This window comes from Heterocephalus glaber, unplaced genomic scaffold, assembly GCF_053883595.1.
Source record: "Heterocephalus glaber isolate CG9 unplaced genomic scaffold, H.glaber_assembly_v1.0 deba00001608, whole genome shotgun sequence".
NCBI lineage: Eukaryota > Metazoa > Chordata > Mammalia > Rodentia > Bathyergidae > Heterocephalus > Heterocephalus glaber.
In genome coordinates this window covers 862,040-874,378 of record NW_028258379.1, presented here as the reverse complement: position 1 = coordinate 874,378, position 12,339 = coordinate 862,040, and the positions used below count along the sequence as shown (strand labels likewise).

Below are 12,339 nucleotides of genomic sequence, written 5' to 3'. Positions count from 1 at the left end.
CCAAAGGACAGTTCTTACCAAGTGGTATAAATCATCTAAACAAGTCAATTCATTAAAGCTGATGTTCAGTTTCCGAAGTCCAGTTAATTTGGAGAGATCTTCCAGTCTACTCAAGCTGTTGCCATGTAGATTGAGACTCTGAAGTGAAAAAAATATATAAATTAAAAATAAAATATATTACATTCTATATCCTAAGTGTTAATATCTATCATGTTTAGAACAATTACTTGAGCCAATATAATATATATATTAAGAAAGTAGTTCTTTGAAATGACATTAAGAGAATGTCAATATGAAAAAACCCTCTAATAATGTGTGCTGTTAAAAAGGTAAGAGTAGTTTATACTATCTTTGCTGGACCTGGTTCTTGAATATCATTTCCCACTTGGCCTAAGTTTATAAATAGTTGGCATGACATTCATTTTAGATAATAGTTAAGATATTAGGATGGTTCTATTTCTCAGGCTAGCCAGTGAACAATGGGGGCCCTTGAGATTTTGGGTATCTCACAAGCAACCTCACAAGAAGAGACAGTAAAGATACATCTTGATTGCAGGTACCTGAATAAGGGCTCTAGACCAAGGAAGACAGGTTGTGAATGTTGACGTCAGAGGACAGAACGGCAGAGGAGGAGGTGGGGACAGTCTGATACAACACTGATCTATGCCAACATTCCTGTCCACTGCATCCTTGGTTACATGAAAATGAATGTTATCACATTTTTATATTTAGGGGAGATCCTGATGCCAATATGTTTTTCTGTCTTCAAATGATACAGCTGTGAATGGTACCAAGTGAAGACTATACTCATTGATAGTGTAGAAAAAAACAATGCCACAAGAAAATGTGTTAATACAAATGACTACAGTATTTTCAGCAAGTGAGTAGCATCACAATAAAATCAGGTGTCTATTCTCATCATCTGCACTTACCAATATCATATTCTACTGTAGACAGAACTAAATTCTTCAAAGGGAAAAACAACTAAACTTCTATTAGCAGCCAAAATTAGCTACAATTGTGAAGAAGGGTCAAGTTATGCAGACTAGTTATCTTACAAATTACATATGAGTATCATCCATGGTAAGATCCTAAAGACACTTGATATTTAATGCCTTACATTCAGTTATAGTACAACTGAATTCATCATCTTCCCATATGTATCTGCTTGGTGGCCTATATTTTTAATCCCAATTAAGAATTTTGTGATCTAACTTAAAACATTATTGATCACTTCTTCTTTTTTTGGAGAGGGGGGGTACCAGGGATCAAACTCAGGACCTTGTACTTGTAAGGCAGGTGGTGGAACCACTGAGCTAAATCCCTGACCCATTATTGATCACTTCTTTTCCATATGGACTTAATTGCAGAAATGTTTCTCAAACCACTTGCTACATTTTATCACCACTACTGTTGCATTAGTACGGATAATATGATCTCCTTTGGATTACTGCAATATAATAGTTTTTTACTGGGTTTCCATACCAACAGTCAGACTTCAGTTAAATCTATCCACTAGCTACCAAAGTTAGGATCTTTAAAAACAAAAAGTTTGTTCCTTAAAGAGTGGACTCTATATTTTAAATACAGCTTCCAAAATCCATCCTAATGTGGCTACAACCTTCTCTTCTAGTCTCAGCTTCCTACATCTTCCTTTTAATTCCAACCTGTGTCTTGATCTTCAACCATCACAAGCCTGTATCTTACTCACAGTGAATTTCTCAGTGTTCCTTGAAGACACCAGTTATCTTTCAAAATCATGTGCCAATAGGAAGAGTGTTTTCTTTGACTAGAAGACATAAGCAACTAATAATCCACTCAATAATCCACTCAAAACTCACCTCTGTGAAGCACTCCCAGCAACTTCAAGTTTCCTACATTTGTTAACAAATCTCATCCAGTGCACCGATGTTGAGGCAGGGAAAATAATGTATTCATTTTAAACCCCTAATTCTTACTTCACTGACCAAGACATATGGAATTTCTAGTAAATTATAGGTGAATAAATCAATGCAAAATCAATGCCAGACTTGTAACTGACAACTCTAATTTTTAGCATTTAATTATACTATGAAAGAATATAAAATTCTATGTTATATACCCCGAGGCTTTTATTTCTATTATTTGTTTTTAGGGATATCCTCATAAAACTCAACCTACTAGGGAAGATTAAAAAGAAATTAAGAGAAAATGTGCCCTTAGTCGCTCTTATAGTAATGGCACAAAGGAAGGAATGCAAAGGTTACAGTACCTAAACATTCTTGTTCCAATGCCTAGTATTCCTACTAGAAGCTGTAGAAAATTTGCTGGCTTTTAAGAAGCACAGGCAAATTTAAGATGAAAAGGCTTCTCTATTCATTATGGGTGCTGATCAAATTAATGTGAAGTTGGCTAAAGGCAAGCAGATCAATGTTTTAGGAAGTCTGGTTCTCCTCCTCTACTTTATAAACCAAAAATAATTAAAAGATCTATTTTGCTGATTTTAAATTTTCATTTAATCCCCTTACCCCTACAGGAATACATATTGTGGAAGCTCAATCAAACCAGAACACATTCTTGCTAAAAAATTTTATCACTAAAACTTTATTATAAAAAAGTATTACTCATATATTCAGTATCGACATTATAGTACAAAACAATAATTTCTCCATACTGTCAGCCAGAAGACTGGTCTTCTAATCACTATTCTGTACACTTATGGTACAGAAGCTAACACTGCCATCATATAATGAAAATTTTCTAACATTAAGGTAAACATCAAGATCTCTTTATATCCTAGACTTAAAAGATTTGGTGGCTTATGATGAGAGAGTTTCATCAAATCAATCCTATAAATGTCTGGAAAAATAATTTTCTGAGTAATTTCAGAACCAGACTTAAAACTATTGATTTCACTTATTTTATTTAAATATTCTTCATTCTCTTTTGGCTTTATACAGTCACTTGAGAAAAATATGTCTTACACAGTGAGTCTAGAAACATGGCAATGGAAAAATATCTTTTCAGAGAAAGATAATTTCTGCATTTTTATCTGCATCTCAGTTTTGACTGTACACCAGGATTGTGTGTGCTAACCCTAGAAGCTGCTTTGAAATGCCTTCATCTTAACCCTGTAAAGCCTATTATTTAGGATAAATGATTTCCTAACTGGAAAGGCACCTCCAATGGATATCAGTAGCTGCAATGGAGCTAGGCTGAACTGAAATGTGCTAGTGTAGAACACAGACCAGAATTCAGACTCAGTCTGAAACTGTCTCAGAAATGGATGTTCGTACTGACTGCACGGAAAATGACATATTTTAGATATCTGGGTTAAATAAAATGTCTTGGTAAAATTAATTCCACCTTTTTAAAAAGTTTTTTAAAAAAATATAACCACTAGGAGACTTAAAAGTATATGTTGATGCTCATTGTATTACTGGAGAGCACTAGTCTAGTCTGCATGGAGGGCAAAGACTGGGTACTTTTAAACTAGAAAGCATGATCCCTGGCATCGTAAGGTTGGTGGCTTAGTGTCTTCAGACTTCATAAGCTACAGTCTAATTCCAAATTTCAGGCTCATCTCAAAATTTCACTCCTCATTACTACTCACCACAATATGAGTGTAAACGTTAGTCTTGGCAAGGGAAAGTATTGTTTTATCATCCAAACTAGGAAGTTTCGGTCGGGGCTTAATCCTAGGTTCCATTTTCATGACTTCATCATCACATTTCAAATCCTGGGATAATATCGATCCTTCTGAATAGTTTTTTCTTTCTTCTATAATAATATTGTTGAATGTAGAAAATAAAGAGTGGGCCTTGATCTGAAAATTTATTTAAAATGTTCAAAATTTGGTTGTTGTATTTAGCATTTTGAAAAACAAACAGGCCATGTAGAAAAGATGAAATGACTTTTTTTAGTTATATAATACAGGAATATCTGTGAGGATCAGAATAATTTAGGAAATCTATGGTTAAGATCAAGGACTAAGCATGGGTGCACCCTTTCACACCCACCAAAACTCTTAAAACTGGCAAAAGATAATTTTAAATGTTCCATAACAAAGGGTTAGGAAAAAACCAACAAAAGACTAAAAGTCATGAGGCATAAATCAAAAGGGATCAAATTCACATTTAGAAGAAAAAAAGTAAACTCTAGCCAAAACATACACAGGAAAAAACCACTTGGAAGATCAGATGTTTTAAAAAACTGACATTGAGAGTGATGTTCAGAGGAGGGTGATGTACTCATTACAAAATTAAGTAATTACAGTAAGAATTGAGAAGAAATGAGCAAGAGCTACAAGAACAAACAGAACTGGCTCTAAAAGAAACCAAAACAGTTCACTAAACAATCTTTTAAGACTGAAAAGTATAAGGCATCTATAATTTTTAAAAAGCTGCTATCGAAAACACTTCAATGTTAAAATAAAAACAATCATTAATATAAAAATATTTAATAAATGCTGAGAAACCAGATGGCAGAAGATCATATTAGCAATCTGGAAGCTAGTGTGTGAAAATGTGTTTTTTTAATAAAATGGAGTACTACTCAGCTATAAAAAATGAGAAATTAGAGACATTTATAGCTAAGTGGATGCGCATTGAGGTGATACTCTTAAGTGAAATAAATAGGGCACACATGTATAAATACCAAATAGTTTCTCTGGTGTGAGAAACTGAAAGTGTAAATAAGGACTAAAATGTATAATAGGTAATGTGAAATAGGAAGAAAAGGGCCAAAGGGGAAGGAAGTGGGAAGGTTAGGGGAAAGGATAGAAGGGAATGGGATTAATATGAGAAAATGGAAAAATAGGAACAAAATCTTTGTAAATAGGGAGGACTGGAGGGGTTGAAGGGAGGGCAGGGGAAGGGGGAAAAATAAGAACCAAGAAAGACTATGTAAAGGTGCAAATTTCCAATGATGAATGTCAGTATATTGTATACCTAAAATGTACCAATGATTAGAATGAATAATCGATAATGCAAAATAGGAAGAAAAGGTCCAAAGGGGTAGGGGTAGAGGGAGGGGCAGGGGAAAGGAAAGAAGGGAAAGGAAAAATGATGAGAAATGGAAAAAATGGAAATAAAGTCTTTGTAAATAGGGAAGGGTGGAGGGGGTGAAGGGAGGGCTAGGAATGGGGAAAAAATAAGAACAAAGATGCATCATGTAAAGGTACATTTCCCAGTGAGAAATGTAATTGTGTTGTATACCTACAATACCTACAATAAAAGAATTTAATAAAAAAAAAGAATAACACATTTGCCCCTACATACTAAAGGTAGAAATATGTCTAAAACACATTGTTAAAAGAAAAAAATCCCAGAAGACTTAGAAATTTCTTCTACTAGATAAAATGGTATATGTTGTTATATATATAAATGCACAAAAAAAGAACTGAAAGCAAACCCATAGAACTGTTAACAGGGAATACCTGGATGAGAGGAAGTAGTGGAGCCTTAAAAGGAAAGCAGAATTTCATGTTTATGCTGTAGTCTTACGTACAGTTCAAAGCTTTTCCAGTGAAACTACATCATGTGTTACTTCTTTATATTTGCATAATACAAACATTTAGAGGGCTGGGGATTTAGCACAGTAGCACCGTGCCTGCCTTGCAAGCGCAAGGTCCTGAGTTCAATCCCCAGTACCAAACACACACATAAACACACGCACACAGAATCTATAAAACATTTAGGCATTAAAATGACTTGTTTTCAAAATTAAGTCCTTCACCAAATAGCCATTACACCTATACACACATGGGCATGGAACCGCACACATACACTATGCACTTATACATGATATAAACTTGACATAACATTAACAGACTTCAAATTACTATTCTGTTCCTATTTAAGGAATTCCTCTTTTTAAATATATATAATGATTCATACCACTGTAATATACTCAAATTCAACAATGTACTCTGGCAAAACAAGGTCATGATCAAAGACAAACCACTTGCACTGCCGAAAGCCACAATCACAATTTCTTTGTCCCATGATAGAATCTAGTAGAAAAACAAAAACAAGCAAAGCACTCACATATAATATCCTTTTTAACTCTTAAACAGATTATATAATAAAGTATTCTCACTAACTTCCAACAATTATATTATTAAGGGCTTTTATAAAAAACCTCCCCACCCTTCAGCTTCTTAACTGTATTAATATTTCCTTTCACTACATAGACTAGTGGAATTGACCTTTATTCATATCCTTTTCCTTTTTACATTTTTTCATATTAGTACTGAATAAATGGCCATGTATTTTTGAGGAATATACTGCTTTAAAACTTTTGTTGTTAAGAGTTGAGGTTTTTCTTTGAAAATTAATGCAGATATTTATGTTACACACACACATATGCAGAGTCCTTTACATCCACAGGATCTGCATCAGTGGATTCAATGAATCACAGAATGAAAGTATGTAAACAAACTCTGCAATGAACATATGCAGACTTTTTTCTTATTATTCTGAAATAATACAATATAACAACTATTTAAAGAGTGTTTACATTGTGTTAAGTATTAAAAGTTGTACAGAGATTACATAGGAAGATTGTGCAGGTTACACACAAGTACTACATCATTGCATAGAAGGGACCCGAGCATCCATGGGTTTTGCTATCTGTGAAGATGAATGGCCCTGGAACCAATTCCCCAAAGATACTGAAGGATGACTGTAGGACATTATATATATATATATTTAAATGTGTGAAATAAACTATGCACACACAAAAATAAGTTCAGGTAGGGAACAGAAGAATTATTAGTATTCAGAAACAGATTTTGTAGAAAAGTTTGCCAACTTTGTTAGGTAGAGGTTAAACTATATGCTATAAGCTATAAACTGTTGTATTAATTATAAATGTTTTAGATTCAGAGAGATTAAAGTGCATTTCCTTTATGGTGGGCATACTTTGTAAATATTTCTGAGGAATGAACACGGAATTAACCATGGGATAGTTGGCTTGACTGATGGATTCCTGTTCCCGAGCTTGAACACTTTGGCCAAGAAAAACCTTTGTAATGACGAGGATGCCTAAATATGAAAAAAAGAAAGAAACAATCTTTAACAATAAATCACTTCAATAATTTTCCACTATAAACTTCTGCACTGGTCTTGACTTATTGGACTTGACTTACATTCTGTAAAGGCAAAGACCTGGCTATACTGCTTGCTCCTGTATAGCATACAGCCCCACTACTTGATCCAAAATACTTGGAGGAGGCACTCAACTAATATGTTCTGAATAAATAAAATGGCTATAAAAGAGGAACCCTGTGATTATATCAAGTGAAACTTTACCGAAAAGAGAGAACACAATAATTTAGCCATGTCTTTCTTAAGTCATTTAAAATAAGATTTTGTTGTTAACTAAAATTTATATAGCTTAAGACACAGGAGGCACTAAAAACATGTGAGCATTTTTCTCCTTTAGATTAAGATCCTTGGGATTGACCTAAGCACTAAAGATTCCTAAGAATCAATAAATATAAAAAAATCATTTCTAATCACTACATATAAAACAGTCAAAAGGTTGTTTTTACAATGTATGAGATATAAAATGTAAATTGGAAGAGCCTAATTGTTTTTGGAAAACATATTCTGTAAGGTTTTAGTATAACATCATGAAGTACTTCCTAAAATGGGAATGGAGAAGATTTTTTTTAAAGTAGCAAATGGTTTTTTCAAGTGAGGCACCCTTAATTCAATAATTGGTATAATTTTCTCATTATTAACTCAATGCAAACCACACATACTTTAGTTTAACATGAATCATCTTAGCAATCTATAGTCTGGAATCTAGAACATCATTATTACAGAATTAAGTAACTAAATTTCTGACTATCCAATCTTTAGTAGGGGTGAAGGTGACAGCAAAGAACAGGTAGGCGTTCCTTGATCCCTGACCTGATCTATTCTCCTTATTACACATTCTTTGGTACTATGCCTCAAAACTCCATATTTATTGCCTTTATAGTACTTGGAATGATATTCATTTATGTGATTACTAGTATTTGTAAACACCAAAAAAGAGACACTGCTTAGTTTTCCGACTGTATCTCTATCATGTACGAGTTAATGACAATGGAAGAGGATGAGGCAAGGCAGGACATGATGTGGTGGTCTTCTTCCCCAGTCTGTGTCCTGAAAAGTGTTTCCTGTACTTTTATGTTTACATTATTATTTATATGCTTATATATTTATATATACTTATTTATACATTTCTATATTATACTGTATATTACTGTTATATGTTTATATATGCTTATTATATATTATACAATCTTTTGTATATATAACATGTATATAATATACACAAACAACCTTTTGACTGCTTTATATGTAGTAATTAGAAATGATTTTTTTCAGATTTATTGATTCTTAGGAATCTTTAGTACTTTGGTAAATTCTAAGGACCTTAATCTAAAGGGAAAAAATGCTCACATTTTAAAAAAAAAAGTACATATATATATATATATATATATAGAATAACTTTAAATAACAAAAGTTTATCTTCTATAAAACAAACCATGAGCTTCACAATTTGTTTCTAGCTGGTTTTTCTTACCACCTTACATTATGATTATTCAGGACAAATAAATCCTACCATCTAGAGTGCTTTATGAGATTATCAAGTATTTGGGCCACTTTCTCTTTACTTCTTTCTGTGAGTTTGGTATGTATGTTTTATATATATATATATATCTATATATAGAGAGATATATATACATCTGTGTGTATTCATATATACATGAATGTTGCATTTATTTTATGACACAACATAACTAACAAAAGCAGGCTGTGAAAAGCATATGTAAGTTATATTAAATATCTGAATAATAAATGACTGCTACTGCTAATACAGTGTGATACACACTAAGCATTTGTTGACAATGTGGCTAAATTAGTAAAGTCTTCATCCTGACATTAATACATATGAAATAAAATGGTCTGATAAAAACCTCCTGGGTTGGTAAGACCAAGTACCAAAAATGGTATGAAAATAATAAATGAATTTGAAGACTTAAGAGTTCAAAAATACTCTATACTTGTATTACCATGTCTGAAGAGATCAGGATTAAAAGAGCTTCTCTTCTCATCCTTGTATTTTTGCTGTAGAAACTCAATTCGGGGACATTCACACATACTTAGGCTGTTAGCAAGGATAACGGCTTCTTTTCTGAGAGGCAGCTGCAAACAATAAACACCTGAGTATTTTTTTTTTTACAAAACTAACAATACTTTGATCTCAATACAGATGGTTTATTATTTTATGTTTATGTGTCTGGGCACAGAAATGTGCAGGCCAGGCTCACTGAAAAGAAGCAAATACCCTCCAGGTGCAACTTCATTCTGCAAATCCATTTAAATATTTTAAATTCATGAGCACTCCATAAGCAATCTTGTTAAGTCCAAAAAGAAAGTCCTGTGGTAATGGGATGGCACATGAGTGAAAGTTCTTATTTCTGATGTTTTGGTCTAATCATCTACATTGTTTTCCAGAAACAAAATGTTTCTTACTGTGCCAATGCATGAAAATTTCACTTTGCATTGTGACTAGCTTTATTTCTCAAAAGTGTTGTATCAGTAATATCTGCATTACTTGCTATGCAAACAGCTCTAAAAAGCAAAAAAAAAAAATCTCTATTTTAGAAGGAAAACTACAGCTCAGAGACACTACATGACCTGTTCAAGAACAGAATTAGAAATCAGCAAAGTCCTAACTTAAATGCAGATCATTTGTTCCTGTTACAATCACAGAGTTTTAAATTTGTCACTTGTTTTATATTAATAGCCACATTATTTAGAATTATAACTTTTCTGAAATTATAAGTATATATTTTTTTCTTATTGAAATATGTTATCCAAAGAAGTTCTTAAAAATCAGGAACTAGCCAGGTATGGTGGTTATGCCTACATCCAGTACTGTGAGAGGCTCAGGAGTGGGGGTGGGGGTCACAAGTCTGAGTCCAGCCTAGGCATCCTGTTTCAAAAAACAAACACATTAAAGAACAACTTGGGCCAGCTGTAACAGCACATGCCTGTAATCCCAGCACTCAGGAGCCTGAGGCAGGAGGATTGCCGTGAGTTTGAGGACAGCCTGGGCTACATAGTACAAGGCCAGTATGAACTACATAGTGAGACCCTGTCTCAAAAAGAAAACCTGTGGAACGTAGCTCAATGCAAATGTCCTAGGTTCAATCCAAAATGGCTCATGTGACCACAATTCCCACACTCTGGTAAGTAAATCTCAGATTGGCAAAGATCATCACTATCTATTAACTCCAACCTATACACTCGGCACTGTGAGGTATCCCATGACCTCAGCCTTCAAATGACAGAGGAGAAAACAGGAATGTATCTAAGAATTAAAAATACAAAGCATCACAAGATACGTTAAAGCAGATATTCTTTTGAACTAAAGTGATTAGAAAAGAATTTGAAGAGGCAAAAGGATCGTGACTAGGCCTCAAAAACTGGACATAATTCAAATAATCAGAAATTAAAGAGAAATTACTATTTTTTAAAAGAGAAATTATTTTTAAGAGGAGGAAAATATATGAAGGTACAGAACAGATGCATCTATCCACTTATTCACCTGATTTGGACTAAGAATTTTTCTATAAACCAAGTCCGTGCCTTTAAAGACTAGTAGAGAAATCCACACAGATGACAGCATTTCAGTAATCAAGGTGCTATAATAACAACAACTCTCAATTAACTGCCATTTACTAGACTAACACTTGACAATGTGCAGGATTGTCCAGTAACCCACTGTTCTCTATAAACCCCATTCAAGGATAGGGTGGAACCTTCTGAAACACTGATGTACTTCCACCCAGACACACTGTATGCATACCAAGTGTCAGTTTTGTTCTTGAATTTGTTTATGCCACTGGTAATTGCTATTGAAATGATGCATATTATATAAAGCAACGAAATGGAAGGAAAGTTGTTTCTCTGAGAACTAAGTAGAAAATTAAGTGAAATTTAATAGTGGTTGTTTGCCAAAATATGTCTGGGTGAGGTGAGGCCAACACCAAAGTTCTGTGGTGGCAGATGGAACTCACACACACTATTTGGATTGTTGTACTCAAGCTGCTTTGCCAGAATCTAAACACATTTTCAACTTTAAGGAAACCAAAACTAACATGAAACATGATTCTAGCTGATACAAGGTAGACTAGGGAGAGTTCCAATTTCACAGCCAAAGGTTTTGGCCTTACAAAGAAGCTTGAGAAGTGAATGTAAATTTAAATTTTGAATTGATTATAGAATTTTTAAGTAAATAATTGGTTAACAGATCATTTTAATTGGCTTTCTAAAAAATTTGCAAACAAGGAAAGAGGGCTCAGGCATTTGAGAATTCAGGAAAGGCTTCAGAGAGGAGAACACCTTTGAGCCAAACCTCGAAGGATAAGTAAGGAAAGGGGTAGGAAATAACATTTTATCAAAGGTAAACATGGCAATAACTTGTGTTTAGGAGAATTACAAATACAGTACAAGCTTGCTTTGAGAGATCTGGTATGTACGGTAATAGGGAGTCAAGTTGAGGGTAGTTGTTTTTTTTCTCTACTCCAGCTAGCCCACTGCCTACCTAAGCCAACCTCTTATCAAAACTACTCACACAGCTGTCAACTGAATCAGAGCCTGTTAGGGCTCATATCTAGATGTCCCCCAAAGCCTCATATGCTCTCAGGTGGGGCTTTGGGAGGTGACTGGTTCATGGGGACGTGATACTCATCAGTGGGTTAGTCCGCTGGTGAGTCTATAGGTGACTTGCTGTTAGGAGGTGGGATCTGGTCATAAGTGGGTTACTGGAGTGTGGCCTGGAAGGGTTTTTCTCTTCCCTTTACTCTCTCTGCTTCCCTGCTATGCCATGAACTTCTTCTCCTCTGCCATGCCATCCTACCATGGAGCCACCTGACTATGGACTGAAACCTCTACAAACTGTGAGCAAAAACAAACTTTTCTCCATTAATTTATGGGTGTCTGCTATTGTGTCTCAGTAATGAGAAAGTAAGACAGAAACCATCTCTTAATGCAGAACATAATTATTTATCTTCACTTGCCAATGCTTCTCATAGCACAGAAATCTAGTTCATCTGATCTTCTTATACAGGGATGCACCCCCACTTCTAAGATCTGCATAGTAAGAGTACTTGATGGTATTTGCAGAAAGGCAGAACACTTAACTTTAATCTTGTGGGATTCTCATGGTTAGAGGAAAAATGAGGAACAAAAAGGAAACAATGATGGGACAATTAGAAAATAGGAAGACAGCAATAGTGTAATATTGTGGATGTCCAAGGAGAATTTCACAAAGGAGAGAAAGAGAGACCAACAA

At 34.3% G+C, this 12,339-nt stretch overlaps 1 protein-coding gene across 15 annotated transcripts in view; it reads right to left on the bottom strand.

Annotated features, from left to right (window-relative positions):
• The window catches only part of Lrrc9 (leucine rich repeat containing 9), a 130,449-nt gene that overhangs the window by 59,046 nt on the left and 59,064 nt on the right, over nt 1–12,339 (bottom strand). For 13 of the 15 annotated variants that reach the window (XR_015444981.1, XM_087195193.1, XM_021248003.2 and 10 more), the window contains 5 exons: nt 9,050–9,182; nt 6,903–7,025; nt 5,877–5,992; nt 3,593–3,805; nt 19–138 (listed from right to left, as the gene is read on the bottom strand). Coding sequence is in view for 14 of the 15 variants with exons in the window: in XM_087195193.1 (XP_087051319.1) it covers nt 19–138; nt 3,593–3,805; nt 5,877–5,992; nt 6,903–7,025; nt 9,050–9,182 (705 nt within the window). In the remaining variant the exon portion in view is untranslated. The remainder of the gene's footprint in view (nt 1–18; nt 139–3,592; nt 3,806–5,876; nt 5,993–6,902; nt 7,026–9,049; nt 9,183–12,339) is intronic. The other 2 variants (XM_087195197.1, XM_087195198.1) reach the window with 1 other exon arrangement.